General features: G+C 41.0%; 1 protein-coding gene across 1 annotated transcript; it reads right to left on the reverse strand.

Annotated features, from left to right (window-relative positions):
* Nucleotides 1-3,657: 3,657 nt before the first annotated feature.
* Nucleotides 3,658-11,864, reverse strand: MARCKS (myristoylated alanine rich protein kinase C substrate). Its single transcript, XM_032408035.1, has 2 exons — nucleotides 9,537-11,864; nucleotides 3,658-7,722 (listed from the first exon to the last, which is right to left on the reverse strand). The coding sequence occupies exons 1-2, from the start codon at nucleotides 9,636-9,638 to the stop codon at nucleotides 6,823-6,825; spliced, it is 1,002 nt and encodes a 333-aa protein (XP_032263926.1). The 5' UTR covers nucleotides 9,639-11,864; the 3' UTR covers nucleotides 3,658-6,822.
* Nucleotides 11,865-27,006: the final 15,142 nt, after the last annotated feature.

Raw genomic sequence — 27,006 nt, forward strand, 5'->3', positions numbered from 1 at the left:
GTAATCCAATTCATGAACTAGTTAGCACACTAAAGACAGGGGAAAATGACCCTTGTAAGATAATTCATTTTTCTAGTTAATAATTAATATTTTATAATATGACCTGACCAAGTCTACAGGCCCCTTTTTCTTTACAATTTCACCAAATGTCTTCAAATCTATTAAAATGTTATCTATTTTAGATGATCTATTGCCTTATCCAATGCTTGCCAATTTTTCAAAAACATTAAAATAAGTAGCTCTAGTTGGTAGTTTGCTTAGAAAAGAATATTACCTTATGTTCAGTTAAATTCAACTTCTTCAAAACTTCTTCATAAAAGCCGTTAATTAATCCTGCCATAGGAGTCTCTGGGCTATACAATGAATATAATTTTTCTTTAAAAATTACCAATTTCACTGACACATACCCCTGTTTTAGTATTTTGCTGATGAAATTAGTAATGCCTGTTCACCAACATGTTCTATTTAGTGCACTGCTTCATTAAGTGCCAACATGGAAATCTGCATGACTGGTGATTGCTGAGTCTTCTCAAACTCATACATTTCCAGACATTTTTCTTACTACATGGGTAAGGTGCTATGTTGATAAATGTTGATGACATTTAAATATGATTATATAGCAGTAATTAGAGGGTAAGAAAAAAATTGCAATGCTTCCCATTTCTTTGAAATTGTATAAACAGACGGCTTCTCGGCGTGAAACCCCAACTAAAATTAGGGATGTGCCAGCACTTAAATGCATAAGCCCATTTCATTTGAGTAAAATAAATATTGAGTTTCATCTATCTTTTAGCACATTCTCAAGTAGCATCTTAATAAAATTTAAACTGATTTCATTTATTGAATTCTATAACTTTAAAGCATAATCTACCGTGAGCCAATTTGAGCATCATTTATATTACTTACATTAAATAAGTTTAAATCTATGAATGTATAATGGTACTCATCAAATATCATCATTGGTCACCTTTGAAGGGTATTAGGGAATCAACTCATTATTCTGAAAATCAATAAATAAAGGGAAAGAATTAAACATTTACTCTGCCTTTCCATTAAGAAAGGACAACCCAAAAAAAATAAAAATAAATAAAAAAAAAGAAAGGACAACCCATGGACAACCAAATGGTTGATGAAGGAAAGTTTCTCTTTATAGAAATAACTGAACAAATAAGTAAAAAGGAATGAACACCAATTTGGCAACTCTATATTAATTAATGGATTTAAGCAAAAATCAATGGCTTTAAACATCACAAAAAGAGAAATGACTGAACATTGTGTGCCTCCTGACAGAAATACAACATCACCTGTGATATAGTCCTTTGAATCTGAATCTGATCTGATCAATTTACAGAAAATATAAGAAATATAGGAAAGACAAAGTAATGTATTAAATGATAGCATGAGGTGCAACCAGCAAAATCCATACCGTGGACATTTAATGAACAAATAACTCAGTTTCTTGTACAAGTAAATTGCAAGGGAAAATAGAGATGGATAAATTCAGACATAACATTACACAGTGTTTTTAGACATTTTTTTACTATTTGTGTTCCAGAGATCTTTCCTATCAACTCATTAATAATTAAGATAGCAATATAATCTACCTTTCTAATTTTTAAGCTATCATTTCTCTCTTTTCTAAGGTAACAGTAACAACAATAATAAAATTCTCAAGCTAGAAAGCAGTTTCTTTTCCATTGAGGGAAGAGCAAAAGCAAGCCTGTAAAATTCTTAACATCCTCAAGTAGAGACAATCTTTGCATTCTTACCAAGGAGTCCTGTATTAGTTTACTACGGCTGCCATAACAAAGTACCACAGACTGGGTGGTTTAAACAACAGATATTTCTTTTCTCTGAATTCTGGGGGCTGAAAATCCAAAATCAAGGTGCTGATAGATTTGGTGTCTTCTGAAGCCTCTCTCCCTGGCTTCCAGATGGCTACTTTTTCATTGTGTCTTCACATGATCTCTTTTCTCCATGCGTGTGAACCCCTGGTGTCTCTCAATGTGGACAATCTATTTCTTCTTCTAAGGACACTAGTCATGTTGGATCATCCTAACACTTAATCTTCTCTTTAAAGACCTTGTCTCCAAATACAGTCACATTCTAAAGTACTGGGGTTAGTGCTTCAACATGAATGGGGGAGGGACAGGGCACACAGTTCAGTCTATAACAAGACCATTCAGAATCTCACCATATTTACTGATAACACCAATGCTTAAAATGGTTTGAAATTTAGAAAAAAAACCTTCAATGTGGGCTCAAAAGCTAAACCCTTGAAGCTCATGAAATTAATCACATAAGCTACGCTTTGCAAAGTCTGTACCCAACATTCCTCCTCACTCCTTGACTCTCAGCTTCTGGTTCTTCAGACCTGTGCACTCCAGTGTGGTAGCCACATGTGACCAGAGAACATTTGAAAAGTGACTGCTCCAAACTGAGGTGTGTTTTAAGTATAAAATACACTGGATTCCACAGACTTGGTAAGAAAAAAAAGTAAAATATCTCAGTAAGTTTCATGTTGATTACATATTGAAGATTTCTGGATTATTAATTTCATGTTTGTTCTTATTTTTTAAAAAAATATTACTAAAAATTTTAAAATTACATGTGTCTTTCATTATATTTCTATTGGATGATACTTTCCAAAATACGGGTATATCATTTGACCTGAGACTTGCTTTGAGAGCTTTCATACACTTCCAATTTATAATTCTCCCCAAGAATCCCTTCCCTTTTCTCACCCCTACACAGGTATAGAATTGTAGCATGATATCCAGTCCTTAACTTACATTTCAAACCTAAGGAACAGCGTCCCACTTGTTAGGAAGAAAACCTGTAAGGCTAACTTAAGGAATTCAATTGAAATGTGTTGTATTGAAATCCTATGTGACAAGTAGTCCCGTTGCCTTTCACCTTTCCCAGAAATGAGAGAGGTTGTAATTAACAGCAATTGACAAAGATATTTATCTTTCACTTACTAGTAGTATTTAAAAAGTCTTATGTTCTAATTTTATCAAAACACTAGCACTGGGATTATCAGGATTCCTAGAAATTTTGCAGTAATTATTTTATATATTTGCAACTGCTAGATCTTATGGGGTAGTTTGTTTCGTTTCAAAGTTGCTGTTGAGGGGCACTTGGCTGGGTCAGTCGGTAGAGCATGTGACTCTTGATCTTGGGGTTCTAAGTTCCAGCCTTAGGTTGGGTGCAGATTACTTAAAAACAAAGTTGCTGTTAAGCAGTTGAGAGGAAATATAGAAAGAAGTTATTTCAGGGATCAGTAATTTATCACTCTTTTCAGGTACATAAAATATAGTTAACATTCACATCTTTTAAAAGTATTTATTTCCCATTTTTAAAATAGCACTGTTGGATGTAATTTAAAGGAGTGCTGGAACTCGAATCCCCAGCAAGGACTGGAATATTTACAGATTTAAAGCATTTTAAAATTCATGTTTGCTACATCCTGTTTTAAGCACTTTCATATAGCTGGGAAGTGGAAAGGGGAAAAATTGGCTCAATATTGCACAGTGAATGATTAAAGGAAAAATCCAAGCTCATAGCCCTGTTACTGAACCAGTTTTCTAATTTTCAAAGCAAACTTAACTATGTTAAACTACAACCCCTTTCCAAAGTATATGAATGCAAAAAGCACCCTTTCCCCAAATTTTTATTTGCAAAATTTTATTGTTTATATACACGAGAGGAAAATGTAGGTACACTGCATTGGTTCTCAAACATTTTATCAAGCCCTATCATTGAAATGTTTACTTGTTAACATAGAACTCACCTTCAATGGATATAACTATATATCCTAAGTATAATGTCAAGCATACCTTCCACATCCCTTAAACTAAGTAATAGTTATACTTACCATCAACTTAAGATTTTAAGTTTTTCTCTAAAATTTGCATTTTAAAATTAAATTTGTAAAAAATCCTATTTTAGCAAGCTTGATTATATCAACTGGTAAAACTTTATTTTACAAGCAATAGGAATTGAATCAAATGATAATTATAATCCAGAGGAAGTATTTTATAACCATAGCAAATGCCATTATACATACTGCCAATACAGATTTAATAGACAATACTGAACTGTACAAGAGTTATTTATTTTTCCTTAATCTCAAAGCTATTGTTAGTAATACAAAAAGCCATATTAACATTTTTCCATTAGAAAACAATGTGATGTACAAAACTTTGGATGAAAAGATATACGTCAAATTTCATTTAATCACTTGGTGGAAAATCCACCATTCCATCAATACCACCCAAAGTGTTTTAGGCAATTAAAATCAAAATAATGCATCTTAATTCCAGCTGTTAAAAAAAACAAGCCTAGCAATATAGTTGGCTACACAGTATTTTTGACTACTCAGGAGTTAATTTTTAAAATCCAGTTTTTTGAGTCCTCCCACACACTAGGCCCTGTACTTGGCCAAGGAGGTATTTGAGAAAAGTTGGTAAGGTTGGAAAGACCCCATAAAGCAGTCCTTTGGTTACCAGATTTGACTTTTAACTTTCAAACATCCTTCAAGATCAACATACCACAACTAAAAGTACATACTCTTCCAAATGCTATTTTTATTAGTGGGGAGGGTATTTGGTAAGGAGAGGGCATGAACTATTATTTATGATTCATTATTCCAATTAATAGCACATGTCAAAAGCTAATTTATTTTTCTAAGGAGTTTAAGATTTGTGCTCAGTTGTTACAACTGTGGTTCACTGACTGTGAACCCTACAAGGCAAACTGCTCAAAAACAGCAAAACAGGGTGAACTATTTTCCTTTGCATTTAATGAAGTAATGGTATTTCATATACACCTTTATCTTCAAATTGACTTCAGTTTAGGATCCAGTGAAGAAAAAAAATAAATCCAGTTATGGGGTGGTTAAGAGCAAAGGTGAAACTAGTAAGGATTATTACTATGTAAGGAAGTATTATTCTCTATCTTTTCCTTTGAGTAACAAGATACTAACACACTACTTTCATTTAAAAAAACTGCAACTATTGAATTGAGGCAAGTTATACTAAAAGGCCCATAAACTGACAATGTTGCCCATTCGTCACCGTTACTCCTTCACATAAGCCTGTTTTTCTAAGGTGTAACACATAATCTAAGCAATATTTGGAAATTAGCCAAGCACTAAGCAATTACAATGGCAGGTAATACACCATCAGTTTTTGAAACACATTTGGCCACTTTTATGGCCCATCTGCAGTTTGGATTAAATATTCTCAAGTTTCTGGACCTGCATGACAAAAAAACATATTTTATGAAATTTTCACATGACATTTAAATAGTCTTCGGGTCACACCACTTTTGTATTAAATGATTCATTCTGACATGCTATGTTAACTACGATAAAAATAATTACTCAATTTTTAAATGAAAACTCACTGTCAATGCAGGTAAATGGTAACAGACATGGAATGTTATAAGATCTTCCTGTATGTAATCTGACACTGCTGATTATGAATTTCAAACTTTGGAAACTTCAGATTAAAAACCACAAGAAAATTTACTCTTGATGGCATGCAAGATGTTCCTCAAAATTACCCTTACGACCTAGAAGTCTCAGTATTTTATCAGAACATAAATAAACACAACAAATTTGTACATTTTATTCACATTTATTTTTCGCTTTTAGTGTGCTCACAGAAAATTAGAACACCTTAAGCAGGAGTTTAATAGCAATTTTTGTAAGCAAAGTTACATTCCATCTCTAAGTCAAATTGGTCAAAGCTTCTCCAGTATTTACAAAACATGATAGACAAGATGCTACACAAAACCATTGCATCTGAAGATTTTTTCCTTTATTCTCAAAGACGACTGGAAAAGAAAGCATTGTCTGCTGTAATCAAAAACATACCACAGTATAAACAGTAACCATTCCACTTATCACAGCTTGGTTGAGTTTAAAATTTGTGTTTAAAAGGTCCAAGATGACTGCAGTTTTACAAAAATGGGCAGGGTGGAAAGTTGCAAACTTCATGTGCTTCTGGATATCAAGATTTGTTTTTATACAATAGTCACAGTTAAAAACACCCTGCTGGTAATACATAATTACACTTTATTAAGGTCATAAACCAGCAATAAACAATAAAGCCTATACAACTTGTAGTTCTACTTAATCACTGACTGATACAGCTAACATGAGATAAGTGAAAAGTTCCTATGGTTTAAATGAACTCCTAAGACTATGATCTTTTTTTAAAATCTGGGTATTGGTGTTTTTTTTCTCTTTCCTTCTTAGTCAAGACTTGTAGTGTTGTAAACCTGCCTCACAAAATACATCGTAATAACTTTAAAAAAAAAAAAAAAAGACTAAGCCTTTACACCATCATTTCTAGTGGTACATTATTCTTGGCAATGTTACGCACCACTTCAATTTCCCCATCGTGGCCCCTATCACTTCATTTGCTATCCCTTTTGACCCACCCATCTCCTTCATATATGGGCATGTCCATAGACTGACAAAGAAAGTTTACATTTTTGAATAAAGATGCAAAGTATGCAAAAAACATTAATACTGATGCAAAAAAATAAAAACAAAAGAGAAACAAGGCAGAGGAAGGTGTTTAAGCTCTCCTCGACCTGTTGGAATGGTGGTAACAGAATGATCTGAGATGGGATCTGTGGGGAAGGAGGGGGAACAAAATTTGCTGCTTAAAAAAAAAGTAAAATAAAAAAAGACATCTTTAAAATCAATCCCTGGTTGTAGACAAGTTCTCCAAAACCAGTACCTGGCACCACTCCAACAAACAAACGGGGGGAGAAAAGTTCTTCGATTATCTCAAAAATCGGGCCCTTTTACTCTGCCGCCTCCGCTGGGGGGGCTTCTGGACTGCACTCCGGCTGGGCCTCCTGTGAGGGGGCTGCGCAGGCTGACGAGGCTGACGCGGCCGCCGCCTCCTCCGCGGGCGCCGCCTCCTGCTCCGGGGGCGCACCGGGCCCGCTGGCTGAAGGCGCCTCGCAGGCAGCGGCGCTGGCCCCGGCCTCCTCGGCCTTCTCCTCGGCCTTGCTGGGCTCCTCGGGGGCCTTGGTCTCCTCGCTGGCGGGCGGCTTCTCGGGCGCGACGGCGGCCTCCTCGGGCTTGGCCTCCTGCGGGTCGCCGCCCGCCGCCCCCTCCTCACCCGCCGCGGCTTCCTCGCCCGGCGCCGCCGCCTGCTCCCCGGAGGCCGCGCCCGCCTCTGCGGCGGCTGGAGCGGCGCCCCCGGCGGCCTCGTCCTTGCCGCCTTCGGCGGAGGCGCCGGCTGCGCCCTCGGCCTCCCCGCCCTCTCCCGCTTCCTTCTTGTTCTTCTTGAAGGAGAAGCCGCTCAGCTTGAAAGACTTCTTGAAGGAAAAGCGCTTCTTTTTTTTTTTCGGGGTCTCGTTGCTGGGCGAGGGCGTGGCCCCGTCCTCGGCCTTGGGCGAAGACGTCGAGGAGGCGGCCGACGCGGCCTCCCCCTCCGCGGCCGAGGGCGAGCCCGGCTCGGCGGCCTCGCCCTCCGCGGGGGCCTCCTTCTCCGCGGGGCTGGCCCCGGCTTCGGGGGCGGCGGCGGCCGGCTCCTCCTTGTCGGCCGCGGCGGGCGACGCCGCCCCGCTCCCGGCGGCCGCGGGCTCCTCCTTGTCGGCGGCCGGGGCGCTGCCGTTGGCCTGCAGCTCCTCCTTGGCGCCCGGCTCGGCGGCCGCGGGAGAGGCGTCGCCGTTTACCTTCACGTGGCCATTTTCCTGCGGGGCAGAGAAGGTGGGAGTGTCACTGAAGCGGCCCGGGCGCCGCCATTGCCGCCCCCACCCCTGGGCCGGGAGGGACCAGTTCCCCCCCACCCCGGGCCCCTCTGGCTTTGGAGTCCCTCCACCCCCTTACGGGGAGGCGGGGTTGCCTGCCTAGACAGGGGCTCTCCGAAGAAACGGGGCAGTGCCGTTGGGGGCGCACTAAAGACACAGCGGTAGCCTCGGCCACTCAACAAACGGATTTAAAAGTGCCGAGCCCCAGACGTGGAAAGCAAGGGATAACCCATTACAGCCTTCGCCTCAGGGGCTCTACAAAAAAAGAGCCACGTAACACACGATACACCAAACGCCCTTCGGGAGAAGGCACGGAGCCAGAGCCGGTACACATCCCCCTTTTCCCTAAACCCTGAGAGGTTCTTCAAAACACCGAGAACTCCCAGGGGCATCACAGCGCTCCAGCCAGAAGCGCCTGGGCTGCGCGCGCACTACGCCCCCTAGGGCTTGGGGTCGCCAGGGGGCGCTGCGCCTCCACCGCGCGGAGCTGGGCGCGGGCGGGCCGGCGGGCGGGCGCGGAGGGGCGGGGCCGCGGGGCCACCCCGCCCTACCCAGCCCGGCCCTGCCCGCCGGCCGAGGCGCCCCCGAGCCCGGATCGCGCAGCCCAGAGTCCACAAACAAAGCTCAGGTGGCTTCACGGCGTCCTGGTCCGAATAAAACCAACAAGGCAGGGGGAAACCCATGATTTCTGAGGTGTTGCCTCGGCTTCCACGCCCACCTTCGCCTGAGATTGTGTGAAGCCGGGGCGCGCCAAGGCGGCTCATTTTGCATTTTTAACGGGTTCAGAGCCTCTTGGCAGAGCTCGCCTTCCCCATTAGGTTACAGTAGGCGAAGCTACACGGCCTCTACTCTAGGAAAAGAGGCGTGGTGGGTGCCCAGTGTTTGCGAAGCAGCCACCCATGGCCGACCTCTCGAGCCCACCCAACCGTGGCCATCTGCCTGGGTCCGGGCAGCTCTGGGGTGGCCCCCCGCAGTGGTCCAGGCGCCGCCGCGCACACGAACAATCCCGACCGAAACACACGAACAGCCTCTTCTTGACCATCTGGACAGGTTCTCTTCAAGGACCCACCGAGTCTTCCCACCCAGGGATACCATTTCAAAGTCGGATGGGTGTGTAATTCCATAGACAGCTGACGAATAAAGATTTAGAACAGTGGGAAAGCCCCCACGGAAAGATACCGAAACCTTCCTGCCCAGTTCCAGCCAGCCAGCTACCTTTCCAAGAACCCAGGTCATGCCGCCTCAGCATACAATAAGACAGCCTTTCCCCTCCTTGCCTTTCTCCACCACCATTCCCATTCTCCCCCATCCTGCCCCCCATCACACCAGTTCAGAAATTTTGAAAGCGACCCAATCTCGACAACAAACACGAGAGCCACCCAAACACCTTTGTGCCCACCAAACACAAATGCAACCTGACTGGGGGGAGGGGGGGTAGCACCTAGCTAGTCACGTTCTGCCAAGCTCCAAACACGCCATTTTAGACGATTTATCACTTCTTTCCTCGCGTCTACACAAGAATTTGCCAGGATTCTCCGGGAACCACTCCTTTGGGGTGGAGAGGAGGACCCCCCCCCCCACCTCCTATGAGAAATTGACAATTTAGGCTATCGCTTTCCATTCAACTTTCAGACTGCAATCTGGCCGCGCTCCTCTCTCCGCCGAATGCGCCTTGGGCGCGACCGGGAGGGAGAGGAGAAGCGTCGGGACTACAGAAAGACACCAAAGAAATGACCAGAAACACAGGTAGACTTTACCTGCCCATTCGCTTTGGAAGGCGACGAGGCCACAGCCGCCTCCCCGGGCCTCTCCGCGGTGGCTTCTCCCTTCGCAGCGGTCTTGGAGAACTGGGCACCCATACTGGCTTCTTCAACAAAGAAACTCAACAGATCCAAGGGGGGAACAAAGAGCCTCCGGTTGGTGTAACGACGGGGCGAGCGGCAGCAGCAGCGGCGGCGGCAGCAGCGGCGGCGGCAGCAGCACACACACCGGAGGGAGGGGGGAGTGGGGGTGGTGAAGAGGACAGAACAGAACCGATTAAATACACTCCGGATAAAAAGATTTAAGTCGAAGAGATAAAAAAGCAGCAGCGCAGGAGGGAGGGAAAAAGGGAGGAAAAGTCGAGCACAAAAAAAGGAGCCCAAGTGTAGTTTAAAAAAAAAAAGAAGTAATAAAAAAATCCCAGATTTGTAGCCGCACTGTAGACAAGAGGAAAATGGAGAAATCTCCCTGGTTGCTAATAAGATGCGGGGTCCAACGCCCAAGTGCACAGATGAATGGGCTCGCGGGCGCTGACGCGGCCCCCGCGCGCGCCGGCCAATCCGCGCACCGCACACAAAGCAGGGGGCGGAGCCTGCGCGCCCGGCGAACAATGGAGCCGCGCTTTGCAAATGGTTTGAAAATCAGCCTCAGACCGAGAATTAATGTCCTCCAAATAAATAAATCAATTAAAAAATACATGCCTCTCGCCTCCCTCTGCTTGAAAATAATAACGCATCACTTGATTGGCTTGCTTTGTTTGGAATTAATTAACGCGGGAGGGGGGTACTTGTGGTTGGGGGCGGAGAAAGCGTTAACTTGACTCGCTTTGACTCTTGTCGGTCTATATCCGTGTCTGTCTCTCTCCACTCGCTCCCCTCCCCCATCTTCCCTGTGTGTTTATGTGTATGTGTGTGTGTATGCGAGTGTTAAAGACAATGGTTGGGATTTGTGTGCAGCATGTTTTCTTTCTCCGTGTTCCGTATTGGTTTCACAGATACTGCACAGGGTTTGTTTTTTTAACGGTTGCAAATGTTAAATCGCCCCAAATTGAAAGGTATTTAAACCACGAAGATCGAATTTCATCAAACGACATCTCGAGTTAGAATTAGGTCTGTAGGCCAGATGTGGAAAATGCAAAAGCGGCAAGGAGCCTAAGCCACACTCCCTACCCTATCCCACACTGGCATGAAATAAAATATTTCGATATCGGCCTGCGATGCTCATCGAAGTCCCTCCACCCCCGACTATTCCCAATTAGTGATTTTTCCCCCACAATATAAAGTGAGGGCCATTTACAAAAGATCATAACAGTTTGCATTTTATCACTGCATGAAATGACAATTTTCCTCTATGGTGAAACGAGACACAGCCTCGAGTATATGTATCCATATATACGGTTAGGATGCAATTCGCGTAGACATGAATCGTTTTTCAGCCTACTGCCAGGATCGGATGGACTCTTTCTGAACATGTGTAAGTGTGCATGCAAGCGAGTGTGCTCCTGGAAGGGAGGGAGGCAGCCGCAAAGAAATTCTAAACCACCGGATTGACGATTACAGTTCTAAGGAGAAACTGCATGTTGAGAAATAGCAAGAAGATCCCTGAACGCTCCAAGTCTAGCTTGGGTTAGAGAAAAAGCTTCTATAAGGGGACACAGAGTACCTCCATCGCACCCCTTGCCACGGAAGTACCAGACGCTATTTGTGTGTGAAAGTCAAGGCACTGATTTAAAGAAGGGGAAGAGGCGGTAAAAAAAAATCAAGGATACAGCCTAATAAACATTCTCCTACCGCCTACAGTTTTGCTCCCAAAGTTTTCACTCGTTTCCACATCAGACCCTTTTCTCGTTTACATTTAGTAATCCTGAAATGAATAATCTTTCGCTTATGGAAGCGAGAAGCAGTCGAGAGAATGGTTCATTTCTCCTGGTGTTGGCTCTGAATTCTCAAGCAGTTTTATTTTCTGCTTATTGTAGGGAAATGGGTCACACTTTGAGTGAAAAAGATGGTTGGTTCAAGCCAATAACTCTTTGTTCAAATATTGCTTTGCAAATCACCAAGCTGTGCATCGTTACACGAAGCTTCGTCTTCTCACTGCCCACTGCCTTCAGATGTATTATTCGATCACGAAGTCATATTCTCCAGAGCTGATGGAAAGACGTTTCCGTAGAAGTATATCCTGCCAAACATATTATCACTCTTAAGGGAGCCCGCTGGCCTGGCCCAAGACCCCAGCCGCCGAGGTGGACGCGAATCTCTTGTATTAGCGGAGTTCCAACTTGAAAAGCCAGCTGGGCTGATCCAAAACCACCATCCAGGCGATTCTCAAAAGCTCATTTAAGGCTGTTGATTTCCCCCACCCCCAACGTGAATCATGCCCCTTCCTCTGCATCCCCCTCCTGGTTTTAACTTGGGGTGATTGCTAGCTCGCTTTCGGATTTTCTCGCAGACGCGTCCCCAGCCCTCCATTTGGGGACTGCTTTTATTGCTCCTTTGTTACCAGACTGCCGTGTAGCTTTCCCCCCTTTTCTTTCTCGAATGCCTATTTGCCTGGTATCGGCCGGTCGCCCTGGCAACGGCCACGAAAGATTCGGAGCCCTGGACTGGGGGGGGGGGGGGGGGGGGGGGGAAGGGGGCGGAGCCGGCGGGGGGGCAGGGAGTGGTGGAGGGGAAAGAGATGCTGAGCGAGAGACAGCGAGACAGACCGCGAAGCAGATGGCTGCGCGAGGGGGCGGGGTCCAGGCGGAGGGCGGGGGGACCCCAAGCGTCGGGGGCGCGAGGGAACCAATCAATTCCCGCAGCAGCTGCGGGGCTAGAAAACAAGTGTAGACGCAAAGGTTCGCTCCCCCCCGAGCTGTCCCTAGTTTTACAGTAGAAAACATGATTTCCTTTCGATAACGAAAGCGCATTTCTAGCGTAAGTTGGGAAGCCAGTGGTCCCCAGTAACGGCGGTTTGCGGCTGCCGGGGGCGCCGAGCTCTGGGGCAGTTTCTCCCAACCTCTCCCAGCGTCGGACCAACCGAGGGAAAGCCACGAATGGGGGAGATGGGTGAGGGCAGAGGATGGGGTGAGGAAGGAAGGGCCTGAGAAATGGGAAGAGGCCGTTCTGCCTCGAAAACTACATAATGGCAGGGAAGGACCGCCAAGACTGGAACCAGTACAAGTTGTACAGTGTGAGTATATAGTTTCTGAGGAATTTGGTGCTCTCGCCCCCAGAGCTAAAGGTTTACAATAAAACGCAGAATGTATAAATATGATTATTTATGCAAATATGGTTAAAGAACCCAGTAATTCACAGTGAAAATGTGAAACAGGTAAATGCCTTTGTCCAACTCACCAAGAGGAAACAGGCATTTATTTTTCATTTGTATTCTTTTCACCATGAACTGGGGTATTTATTTCTAAGATGATAATCTGTATATGAGTCTCTCTAGTAAAAGAACTATTTATGTAGAATACCTCAAAGTTATTTTTTTCCTTAAAATCTTAGCACTGGAAGGAATTTTTAGAGAGATTTACACAAATTCCTGAGGGCCTACTGTGTGCCACACATACTGATCTAAGTGAGCCTTGTTTTCACACCAGTGAACAAGACAGATGCAGTCTCTAGCCTCAGGGAACTTATATTTTAGTAGATCATCTAGTTTTCTCCCCTCACCAGATGAAAAACCAGGCCCAGGGAAGTTGCCAGATTTTTGTCAGATGGTAGAGATATGAAGGGAGCTCATCCCCTTGATGATTCCAAGGCCCCAGCTTCTTCCACTACTGCACGGTGCTGTCTAGCCTTCACCTGATGGCACATACTGGGTAGATCCCCTCATTTGGTCCTGATTTTATTTATTTATTCCTCCTGCTAAGTACCAGGAGGAGGGCTAGACATCAACTGACACCGGAAGTACATGGGCATAGTCTTCCCTCTCATGTCACTTCCACTTCATATTATTATCTCTTAAAACTTTTTAGAATGTGGAAAAAGAGAACAAAAGCCAAGATGGACTGTGTGCTAAAACAAATAAAAACAATAAAAAAAAAATGAGGGCCACTGTTCTAGATTCCAAAATAAATATGCCTTATTCATCTGAAAGCATTCAATTTAGCATTCATTCATCATTCACAGAATATGAGATCCTACTGTGTTTATGATATTGTGCTCCGTTTTTCATCCTAGATTTTATATTACTGGAACCTTAATTACACAGAAATTGGTTAGTTTGGAATATAGGGTATAATAAAACAGACACAGCCCCTCATTCATTCAACAGATATTTTTTGAATTCCTATCATGTGCTGGGCATTTGGAACATATCAGTGAACAAAAGAGACAAGAAATCTTTATGGAACTTACATTCTAGAGTGGAGAGAAAAACAAAAATTAATAACTATAAATAAGCAAATTATATGGAATGTTAGAAGCAGGTAAGTGTGAGGAGGGGGGAACTAGAGCAAAGTAAGGGAGATGGCAGAATTGAACACAAAGAGTACAAATGGGTATGTAATTGTAAGTGGTCATGTGTGCTCTGAAAGAAAACGCAGAGTGCTATAAGATAGTCTAATTTACTTAGGAGGGTTAAAGAAGGCCTTTTTAAAGCAATGACATTTGAGTAGAAACCCAAGAGAAAGCAGGCATTAGTCAAGTAAAGAGGTTGAGAGTTGTGTTCAGATGGAGGAAATAGCAAAGTGCCTGAGGAGGGATAGGGTTCAAATGGGTTTGGTAGGAAGCTCGAGAGATTAGTTTGGACATATTTTGACATGCCTATAAAACATCCTAGTGGAAAAGTTAAATGTGCAGATAATAGAGTCTGGAGCTCAAATACTGGTTTGGAATATAAATATATATAGATTTGTGACCATTCCATATGTAAATATTTTCTGAAGCCAAGAAATGCAAAAGACAAGAGAATCCAGAGTCATATCCTGAGTATCTTCTGCTTTACGAGGCTGGATAGAGATTTGTCAATTCTACTTCAAAAGAGCTGAAAAAAATAGAATAAAATAATATAACACAAAGTAATAGAATTTAAAAAATGAATAAAAAAAAGATTGGGTAGAAAAAGAGTCTGGCTCGCAAAGAAGACCGAGAAGGAACCCCCAAGGAGTAGACAGAAAACCAGGAAAATGTGGTGTCAGGAAAATCAGTGGAGATCATGTTTCAAAGAGAAGTGGTTAGTTTTGTAAAATGCTGTTGAGAAGTCAAATAAAGACTGAAAAGTTTCCATTGGATTTTGCTGGTTTTAGAACAGCATTCTGTATACAGAATATAGAAGTTACTAGTTAACAGACTCGAGAGCAGTTTCTACAGTATGTTGAGAGTGGAATCCAAATTTAGTATTGAGGAGTAAAGAAGAAGATGACAGAGTAAATGGCCCTTTCCCTATGAAGCTTGACTGGGCAAAGAGTGTGGAGAGACAGGTAGTAGCTAGAAAAGGATGGAATAATACTTTTTTGTTTTGGGTTGTGTTGCCTTGAATGGAAGATATTAGAGCAAAGTTGACTGCTCTGGAAATTAATCCAGTAGAAAGGAAATGCTATAGATATAAGTGAGAAAAGGAGTAATGAATGGGATGAGGTCCCTAAGAACCTAGGAGGGGATGGAGATATAGGGCATGCTGAGAAATTGGCTTTTGAGAGACCCTGTTGCTTTGCTATAAAGGATGGCTACAGATTTACTAGAGGGAAAATGAAAGCATTCCCTTCTGATGGTTTCTGTTTGTCCTTGAAGTCATAGGCTAAGAGCGAGGGAGCACTGGAGTTTAATTTTATTATAGAAGTTATGGAATGAGGATCGGGAAACAAAGGATTGAGATTTGGGGGCACAATAAGACTTCAGAGCAATCATGAGTGCCCATTTGAGGTTGATAAATCCCACTGATACTTAATCAGCATATCAATGTTTCTCTCTCATATGAAGTTTTAACTGAATAATAGTATTCATTACAATTCTCCTTAAAGTTACCAGCCGTTCACTCTCTCAACCTATAGCCAAGTTGTGTTGCATCTATACAGTCGATATCAGCACCAAAGTCAAGTACAGATTGAAATGGCTCTGCTCGCATAATGCTCCCTTTTAGTTAATCCTGTATGGCTTCATACAGATATGTGTAAACGTAATGAGAAAGGGAGGAGAACTTAGCATGTGTCAGGCACTGCACTGTGTGAGCCTGTGCTGGGCTTGTGTTTCACTCTTACTACAAACCCCATGGAATCGTGCCATTATCCCCAGTTTACATTTGGAAATTTGGCGATTGGTGCTCAGCAAGGTTTGAAAAGTGAAATACAACTAGTGTTAGCTTGTCCATTGAGGGCTATCTGATTTTAGGAATCTAATAAGGTCTCCAGTGGTTGTAACAAAGCAGTGAGATCTCATATATTATATATAGTAGGAGTGTTATTATTTTTTAAATGGTACCATATACTGAAATTTTCTTTAACTTTAAACTTCGCTTTAGTGTTCTTTATCAACTATGCAATAGCATTCAAAGGGAAAGATTCTTTCATAGTTAGGAAACATCAGAGTCACTGTTTATCTGATCTGGAGACTCAAGGACTAACACCTGTACAATAGGAATGAAGTTTCTGGAATGTTGGATGCCCTCCAGATACATAGGTGATTACTGCAAAACCACTATAAGCATGAGTCTATTTTTAGTCACTGTTCTTCAGGCATATCAATTGAATTAGCAAAAGTTTTTACATTTGGAAGGGTTACCAAAGGGTGGGATACATTCTAGATTAGGGAAGGGTAAACAAAAAGCAGGAAAAAATAAATTTTAAAGAAAAAGTTTTCTCCAGGAATTCTCAATCAAAGCTTTTCTACAGTAGCATTTCCTAGAATTTGTATTATTTGCCCTCCAGGGACAGGCTGAAAACTTTCCATATCAGCTCTTAAAAGAAGTGAGTTGGGGGAGGGAGATAATTCCCCTCCCATCTTTTTTTCCAGAGGTAACAGGCAAGTAAATAAAGATGAGCAATCAAAGTTTACATTAAAAGGATCAGGTTCCTAGTCTTACAGAATTACCTAATTAATTGGCCGAGCAGAAGTGAGAATACAAAATTCATACAGAAAAAAAGTTGACTTTTCAGGGTGATAGCACAGGAACCATGCAAAGGGTAATTTTTCATCATTATTTGAAAGTCATACATACTTTCTGATACTAAATACTAGATTCACTTCCTGGCTAGAATGAGATACTTGAAGTGTGTTTCTTGAAATTAATGTATAAAATTATATCAAGCATTTATTTTTATTGCAAATGATAATGTAGTTTTAAAAAAAAAAAGGATATGTTAACCTTTAGAAATCACTTGTTTCGGTCGATAAATCGACAAGTTTTTATTAAGCTACTGCTAAACCAGACCTGTTAGGCCTGCTCCGGTTTGATAGATCTTTCAGTGCATTCAGCACTCTGTTAGGCTTTCTGATGGGCTGATTGGGAAGGACACTGACATTCCTTTGCTTAACAGTTATTAAGTGTCTACTTTATACCAGTCCCTGGGTGATAGTGCTTTGCCTAACTATGCCTCATTGAATCCCCACAGGTAGAAACCATTACTTCCATTGTGTTCCCAAACCAAGCCCTTCAGGCGTTACATAACAGGCTCAGGTTCTGCGGCTCATGAGTGGTCTGGGCTGGGTTCTGAATCCAGCCCTTGGTAGTTCCAAAGCCTGTGGCACTGTTTCCCTGGATACCGTGCTGCCTTAGAGAGTAGAAGAATTTTATGGGATGTTTCCAGTTCTCTTGGAGGCTACAAAAATGCCCAAGAGACACTGAAAATTAACCAAAGGATATGAAAGTGTATTTATGCATTGTGAGAGAAGTATCTAGGGCCACATCTATAAAATGAGAATTAGCATTTAAAGACACACACACACACATATGCGCGTGCGCGCGCATAGAATCTGACCAGTCAGATTCTTGAACCTGGATACATACTTAGTAACTTTATCCAGAATATTGTCACCACAAATTAGATTTTGTGTAATTGAATAAAAACGTGGTTAGGTTGCACCCAGAACTTACCTCTACCTTCCCTAGGGACAAAAGTGTGAGTGCTGCCTAGGGCCGAGTGAAGTCACTCGGAATATAGGTCAAAGAGTGTGTAGAACTATAGAGAGTAAGTTACACTCAGGAAGGAAATCCAGACGTGAGATGTGGCCAGGGGGTGAGATTAGGGATGAGGAGGTGCAGACCTTCACAGTGCCTCTGTAAGAAGACTGTGAACATGCCTGGGAAGGAAGAGAATCTCAGCAGTAAATGTAGGGGTGATGACAATGGAGCATTCTTCCACTAAAGCTACGGTTGGAATTGGGTTTACATTTTGGTGGTAGGTCTAAATACTTGTTAGTTTTTAAATTTAAAGCAGTTTTGCGTGTATTTTTTTCATTTAATACCTACAGTAAATTCAAATACCAATTAAGTGAATCCCCAGTTACAAGAGAGTTAAGTAATTTGCTTGAGGTCCTAACGGTAGCTGCCCAGAGCAGCTGGTATCTTGCAGTCCGCTGGGCCGGGCAGACTTTCTCACTGCCCTGTCCTGTCTCTGCCCTTGTGTAGCCTGCCTTCCACTCCCATGCCACTCTGATAGTCAATAATAAGATAGTCACGACTTGTTTCTAATTGATTTTGAGTTTTATTCTCATTGCTTCGAATACTGCTTCTATGCCAATGACACTACGATCAGCATTTCTTGTCCTAACTGCCAGCCCAAATCCCAGATCTGTGTTTGCTGCTGCTCACTGATTTGGGCACTGCTATGTGTGTATTTCTTTTTCTTTTTTTTTTTTTTAAGATTTTATTTATTTGAGAGAGAGAGAGAGAGCACATGAGAGGGGGGAGGGTCAGAGGGAGAAGCAGACTCCCTGCTGAGCCGGGAGCCCGATGCGGGACTCGATCCCGGGACTCCAGGATCATGACCTGAGCCGAAGGCAGTCGCTTAACCAACTGAGCCACCCAGGCACCCACTATGTGTATATTTCTTAATGCTGCCTCAAACTGAGGTTATCATTTTCCCATCCAAATTAGCATTACCTTCTGGAAGAATTTTATTAGGTTTCCTGGAAACATGTTGGACTTTCCTCTCCCTCTTTTTCCAGGCTAAGAACAGAACCAGATATAAGACCTCGTTAGGCTTCAGTATGGCTAAACACTCTACTACCAATTAGAAATAAAAACGAAAACAAAAAATTACCCAACAAACTAAAAGCTTCAAGCTTGTGCCTGTTTGGGCCTCCTGTAAACCTCTCTCCACCTCCACCATCTTTCTTTCTTGGACACGCGATCCCTCGTGGTGCCTTTTCTCCCTCTCAAATTCCCATTGATTTGACTTTGCAAAATATAAAAATAATTCAGTAGCAAGGAGAGGACTGGAATTCTCACTGTATGATTTACTACAGCCCAGAACACCCCATGGATCATCCTTGTCAAGTCATGTTGATTTTTTTTCTTTCAGACATCTCTGGTATTTTCCCCCTTCTTCAGTGCCAAACTGAAATCGAGGTTCTTGATGCTTTCTGTCTGAATTACCTCCTAGGTAGTCTCTCCCTGCTCTAGAGCATTCTATGCCACGGACATCTCCCCTGTAACTCCCCTGACCAAAAACTGACTTTCAGCTGCCTGGGGTCTAATTCACCCATGCCTGACTTCCAAGATTCTTTATAATCTGTCTCTATAATTTCTAAGCAGAAGGCTAGTTTGGGTCACTGAGTGGCAATGTATTAAACTCTTCCTTATAACTGTGTTATCTGCCTGCTGGCAAAGAACTAGTAAGTACAAGTTTTTAGTATAGCCCCCATAAATATAGTTTATAGAGAGAAGAGTGAAGAACTTCTTCGAGATAGTTCATAATTTAAAACAATTGAGGAAGCCAGGTCTCCACCAGCTTCTTTTCTTAGGGGCTGAAAAGGAGAAGGTTTCAAGGGGGATGTCGGCTGATTTCCCTGTCTGCTGAGGAGAGAACCCTGACTTTGAACTTTTTTATGTCCTTTTCCAGTCTTATATGTTTAACTCAACCACAGCAATAATTGCATCAGAAGGAGCAAAATGTTCCTGTAAGAGAAAGAGAAGAAAAAACAGCAATTAGTAAATAATAGACATTGGGTAGATAAGACAGGTTTTTCCTTCTTGATCAAAATATTTTTTCAAACTCTTAACATTTCATTTTCTCACACTAACACTTTTTCTGGCCGGGTCTCTTGTTTTTTTCCACTGTACTGTCCTAAGTATTTCTAGTGAGTTTAAACTATATAGTGTCTGTTAATTGACTAAAACAGGTAGCGATTTTCCCTACATTTGTTTTATATTCTTTTCAACAGAGGCAAAAAACATCTGCAACTTTTGAATTTACATTATTATAATTGTGATGTTTTGAGAGTATCCCATAATAAGCAAAGAATTGTTATATTTTAGACATTGTCAGTACTTTTTGAAAATTATTTGATTTTCAGTTTATCTTCTTTTTACCGATGTAATCGAAAGATTTGTTCAATTTAGTAGGGGAAAGCAGTAAAAAATTGACAGGATATAGGCAAACATCTACTTACATTGTTTTTTCCATATCTTTTCACTTAATTCCTATTTAAGAACTTAGTATTAGGCCCTTAATGAATCTTCAGGACTATTTCATGAAACATATTAAAATGTAGTTTATGTCATTGTATGGTTATATATATATATATATAATATATTGAGTATTATATATACACATGTTACATAGTATATTGTTTATATAATACATTATATATTATATATCACAATATAATTATTTAAGTCTATGGCTATGCATAAACAGAATAAAATATGAAGTTAAGAATATTGATTTCCATTGTCATCAAATCAGCACTCATAGGAACATCCTTTGAAATGATCGCTTAATCAGAATAGCCAGCAGACCAATACCAATCTTCAAATCAGTTGGGGAGACATTTCTCTTTGGGATGGACTTCACAAGCCACATGAGAAACTCTGTCTCCATACTTTATAATTGTACTCTGTGATGGTGATTTTTATTATTATAAACTATATCACCCACTTTGAACACTCACTTTAATAATACTAACGCCTTCTAGGTACATTAAACATTTCAGTATTCAATTAACTTTCAAAATATAGGTTTATTCACAGTGCTTTTGGCTGTTTCTAAAATTAATACTTGTCTTTAGAGAATTTACCACTCCCGGGGTGAGACAGCTGTGGTGTAATGGGACTACAGGATTTGAGGACAAGAGTTCAATTTCAGGTTCAAACAGGTGGCAGCTATGTTGTGTGACCTTTCACAGTTGACTCAGGTTTCCTGAGCCCAAGTTTCCTCCTTTGTGAGATGTGGATAAAAATTCATATCTAAGGAGCCGTTAAGATAATGTATTGGGATGTCTGGGTGGCTCCCTCGGTTAAGCATCTGACTTTGGCTCAGGTCCTGATCTCAGGGTCATGGGATCAAGCTCCACATTGGGCTCTGCATTCAGTGGGGAGTCTGCTTGTCCCTGTGCCTCCCCCACCCCAGCTTGTTCTCTCTTCTCTTTCTCTCAAATAAATAAAAAAAAAAGATAATGTATTATTGTTGTTGTTTTAAAGTATGCTTTGTAAGATGTTTTCTATTGGGATTTGAATGAAAATAGGCAGGAGATTGAGTGTTCTGATATAACTCATGTGAATAGCCTGGGGTGGCACTTCCTAAACTCTCAATAAATGCGGGGTTTTCCCTTTTCATCTTGGATTGAGAGGGATTTGGTGAAAACCTCTGAATAGATTTGGAAGTCAAAGAAACAAGTAAAACATCTATCAGCTGAGCTATTATTAAATACTTATTTGTAAAGTAAGGATTTGCAGTGAATCCATTCCTTGGGCATTCCCAAAGGAATTCTGAGAGAAGCTGACCAGAGACTTCCAGAAGGCCTTAGACGGCCTGTAATAGAATGGGTGATTCCATGTAAGTAGTTGTGTTTTTCTTCCAGCAAGCCAACGGCTCTCATGAAGCAAGTGGGATTGTGTTTCTTAATTAACATCAATTTTAATTAACATTTAGACTTCTACATGATTAAGCAAATGCTATATCCCCACATTTTGCTTTTCTTCTATCTTTACTTTTCCTTAAATATCTTACAAACCAGAGTTGTTTAATTTAAGTAGGTGTTTTGTCCTCCCTCCTTGGACATCTCACCTGGGCCTTAGTTGGGAAAGCCAGCAAAGAGAGTCAGGGTAAAGAGCAATTAGAAAAATTTGCATTGGACTTTTTAAAAATCCCACTCTTCTCATAGAAAATCTAGAAAGAGTAATGAGCTTTCTTCAGGTTCTCTCTCTCTCTCTCTCTTTTTTTTTCCCTGGGTGTTAATTAAAATTCTTGTTAACAGCAGTCTGTTAATTTATTTGTACCTGGATTTCTTTGGGCAATATTTTGTTATCCATATGCAAATTTTATTTTTACAGGTTTTGGTTTTACCTTTAATTTTGAAAAAAATATTAAAAAGCTAATTTATAACAGTTATAATCCTCATAGTCATTATTATTGTCATCATGATTATAAAACGTGAAATATGTGATTACCCCAGGAGGCAGGGCTCTGTCTAGTGTAGCAATTAAGAGTTCTGGAATCAAATACACTTAGCTTTGGGTCCAAGCTCTGTGAGGTATGTATTGATATCATTTCATTTTTTTGTTTGTTTATTTTAAAGATTTCATTTATTTATTTGTCAGGGAGAGTGCGCACAGGCTGGGAGAGTGGCAGGCAGAGGAACAAGCAGGCTCCCTGCTAAGCAAGGAGCCTGAAGCCAGACTCAATCCCAGGATCCTGGGACCATGACCTGAGCCCAAGGCAGATGCCTAACCAACTAAGCCACCCACGCCTCCCCTGCATTGGTATCATTTCAATGATGGGATAGATAGGAAGGCTTGGAAAAGTGAAGCAGTTTCCCCCTAGATCACACTGCAAATAAGTAGAAAAAGCGGTCTCAAAGGTTTGGTAACTGAATTTAAACATGCCCTTTCCCTTACAGAGCAAGAACCTTGGAATTTCAAAGAAGGTTGGACATCACATTCAAATCATGTTCTCACTGTTACAGCGCACCGGTATCATGTGATTCAAGGTTGATGTCCAGCCCAGGGTTGTTTGTCTTTTTATTGTTGATTTGAAGGCGCTTTTTCCTCTTTAATATTATAGCAATTCCCCCTTTTCTGTTCCATGTTGCAGAGACTTTTTTCCCAGTCTGTCACCACCTTTAACTTAGTTTATGGGCTCTTTTGTTGTGCAGAAAAGTTTAGTTTCTGTCGGTTTTCCTTATGGCTTTGAGGTTTCTGTCTTATTTAGGAATGACTTTGCTGCCTTAAAAGTTCATTCTGTTTTCCTCATGTTTGTTATAATTTTTTAAATGTTATGATTATTCATTCAGTTGGAACTGATTTTGAAATGTAGTGTGAGGTAGGGCTCTCACTTGATTTTTTTTCTCATCTTCTACCACAATTGATTGGACATGCTATCATTGGTTTACACTAATGTTCTCCTAAAAACATGGGTCTGTTGCTGGATTGGCTCTTCTGTTCATTAAACTATCTTCCTATTTATACACCAAGAGATCTTTGTTTAATTAGTATGACTTTGTAATATATTTTGATATCTGGTAGGGAAAGTTACCCTTTCTTATTCTTTTGTTTAAAAAGGTCAATTTTCTTAGTCATTTATTCTTCCAGGTGAAATTTAGGGTCAGCCTTTTAATTCCAGAAACATTTTCTCTCTGAATATTTGATGGGATTATGCTGAATTGAAGATCAATTTGTATAAAATTGACATCTTGATAGTACAGAGTTTACCTTTTAGGAACATCAGATGTCTCTGTTTTCAGGTCTCTTTTACATTCTTAGGTATAGATACAGAGTCGTCTTCATTATATGTTGAGTAAATTATTCCTCGATAATCTATTATTTGATCTCTCCCCTATTGTCTTATTTATTTATTTATTTATTTTTTACTGAAGTATCATTGACATGTAAACGTGATGATTCAATGTTTGTGTACACTACAAAATGATCACCATAAGTCTAGTATACACTATGGAACGATCACCATCATAAATCTAGTTACTGTGTGTCATCATACATAGTTATGAAATTTTGTGTGTGTGTGATGAGGTCATTTAAGATTTAGTCTCTCTTTTTTTTTTAAGATTTTATTTATTTGAGAGAGAGAGAGAATGAGAGACAGAGAGCACGAGAGGGAGGAGGGTCAGAGGGAGAAGCAGACTCCCCGCTGAGCAGGGAGCCCGATGCAGGACTCGATCCCAGGACTCCAGGATCATAACCTGAGCCGAAGGCACTCGCTTAACCAACTGAGCCACCCAGGCACCCAAGATTTAGTCTCTTAATGTATTATTAACTACAGCCAGCATGCTATACAATATATACCCTGTTGTTTTTAAATGGGTTACTACATACGTGCTACAAATAAGGTGCTAGAAATAGTGGGTGATCTGCCTAAGTTTAACTGGTTAATATCAGAATAAAGATTAGAAACCACGTCTTCTCACTCTCTGCTTCCACAACAAGGCAGCTTCTTCCCACAGTCCCATTCTTGTCGTTGTCTCTCTTTTAGAGGTAACTTCACGTTGAATATCAAACCTGAATGAAAAAAATATCACATAATTCCGTAAGTCCCTGAATCACAAGACATTGGAAGAATAGACTCTTATATGGTTAAAATTTTTCAAATTCGATTCATGTTCAAAATGATTGATATGTATGCTGATAGAGTTTTTAGAGATTTATTTTAACCTACTCTTTCTTTAAAGGATTCACATAAGTGAAATCTCAGTAAAACTTAAATATTAATTTCAAACTTAACCTACAAAATAAAGCTATAAAATGGCATCCCATCCATAAAATGGAAAAACATTATAATTATAACTAAGCTTAGCCTTTGTCTTTTATTTAGTATGGTTGCAAAGCAGAGTTGTTTGATCACTGTCAACACTTGACGAATTGAAGGGAGTTTGAGCAGTTATCAGGACACTGACTCATCAAGTACTTTGATTGGACAAATCTGCAAATTTCAATAAATAAATATGATATCAGTATTATTTATCAAAACCTAAAGTAAGGGCAGTAAACGGATAGATTCTGGCCTAGTGGTGCATCCTAACAATTTCTATAGGTGGCTAGTCAGGAGGAATGCCTAATGCATTGTGTCCCTGGATTATGCAGAGGTCTCTAGACATTTTCTTTAAAGTAAGTAGGTACGTATGCTAATTCTATATTGCAAAGAGAACTCAGAAAGATTTAACTGCCTCTGTGTCATTTTTCTCACTTAAACACAGTGCCTCAGGTATGATACCAGTGGTGCCTATTAGATCAAATGTAAAAATAAAAAAAAAATGAGATGTATAGTGTAGTCAGCTCATTTAAATGTTAATCCAGTCAAAAATAGATTTAGTAGATGATAAAAATGTGGCTTGCTCTAAATACAAAAAAGGTAGGAAAGGCACTGACTGAAAGGATCAAAGATGAGGGGAGCTGGATTGCATAGAATGGAGGCCAAATGAAGAAGTAAAGGTCACAAAATAAAGACATGATTTGTCTTGACTCAGGAGGCATCTGAATTTCCAGCGCTTGTGCAGATTGTCATCAAATGCTTGAGAAAGTCTACGTGCCTTTATTTAAGCAGTATGTGAGGATGAAGATTCTGACATCCTTATTTTGAGGGGTGGCTTCTACCTCAATAATGAGTCCGTTATGAACCCTCTGTGACACCTGTTGGTGTTCAGAAGCCAAGTGGAGTCTCCCACGAGTAAATGATGGGATTTGGAGAAGTCTTGTATTTTAATGAAATCTTTATGTCACTATTCACAGGAGTCTCACAGAATTTTTTGTCTCCTACTATTGGTGTCTGTGGCTCTTCTCTGGTGAAATGGATCCTGGGAAGACGTGGTGCAGAAGGTGATCCAGTACATGAAATATGATTCCTGTTCTTTGTTTTGCTGTTCTTCATTCACTTCCTCTTGACAGAAAATGTATTATTTTAAAAAATGAAATGTTCTTATTTTAAAAATGGAAATGTTTAGAAGAATTACATGTAGGCTTCAATATCTCTACTCTTTGTCCCTTGTTGTCATGGCTGCACACACAGAACCCATAAGCTCAGTCAAGTAAGCCTCCACTCTTTCATGCGGCAGCTATACCCGAAATGAGAGTAGTTGGGATCTGGTGCCCAGACAGGAGCTGGAATTGGTTGTCTCAGGCTATCAGCGTACCAGCTTTTCACTGGGGAATTGATGTTCTTTGGCTGACCCATATCATCTCTAGTGAAGAACATTTGGAAGGGAGCTTTGCATCATGTAACTTGCCTGGTTGGCAGTTTTGTTTTTTTCTTAGCCAAGAAGCAAGGGGCTCATCAAACCAAATTTGAACCTTCAGCTCCATTTGGAAAATCATGGTGGTTGGTGTAAGAATCAGCAAAGTCTTTGAAGTTCTTCGTCATGCGAGGCAAATTATAATTTGGTTTGTAACTGCAATGTGAGTTTCTTTTTGAGTTGCTTGGTGTCCTGGGCACAGAGTTCCCAATCTTCCGTAGCCAACATCATGGGTATTTTTGTGTTATAATTACATGTGAAGTTTCATCGTCCTCTCACTAGGTATATTTCATCTTTCATCTGAGTAATTAAGCGAAGAGAGTACCAATCTAGTCTTGAGCCAGATAAATTCAGGTTACACAAGAATTAAGTAATTATTGAGAAAGAAGCATTTTGTTACCCTCATATTGTGTTTTTATATCCAGTAGAACACCAGCAATGGAGATTCTTGTAATCAAATATGATAGAAGTTACTAAAAACCTGAGTCTTCTTTAAATACTACCAATAAATAGAAATGGATATTCATTAGTCAACATAGATTTATTGAGTGACTCTCAGTTTAAAGATTTTAAAGTACTGCTTTTAAACTCTGTAGTCCTGGCAACAGCACTTCCTAGAAACTGGAAGGCAGTAGCATTCTTACTGAGGCAGATTTAGGTGTAGTTACAGGGGGTCACTCCTTAGACAAAGTCAGCTAACCTCTCCCATCCCTGCTCTTGATCGCTGGCCTCACATACTAACACACTGACTTCCTGTCACACTCACGGAAAATAGAACGGTGAGGTACTCATGAACTTTTAAGTTGAGGTGCTATTATTGAAACTCACGCAGTGCGCCATAACAGTGTGTGATCAACAACTAAAATAAATAATTAGAATTCTTTACTTCTGTGAAATTAAGAAAAACTGTAAGTTAAGTATGAGCATGTGTGGTAGGACCTGCCTTGTCCTTTAACTGCCATGTGATTTTTCTAAATGCTTTTATGCCCTTTTTAGACCCATGGTAGCCCTGATTAAGTCGGCCTGGGGTAACTTATCCTCTGTTGAGGTTTTGTTTTTTTTTTTTTCCCCAGGGCACAATCCTCTATATCAAGAGTCAGCAACATTTTTATGGAAAGGGATGGATATTTTAGATTTTGCA

This window comes from Phoca vitulina, unplaced genomic scaffold (assembly GCF_004348235.1).
Source record: "Phoca vitulina isolate PV1807 unplaced genomic scaffold, GSC_HSeal_1.0 scaffold9, whole genome shotgun sequence".
In the NCBI taxonomy this organism is placed as follows: Eukaryota; Metazoa; Chordata; class Mammalia; order Carnivora; family Phocidae; genus Phoca; species Phoca vitulina.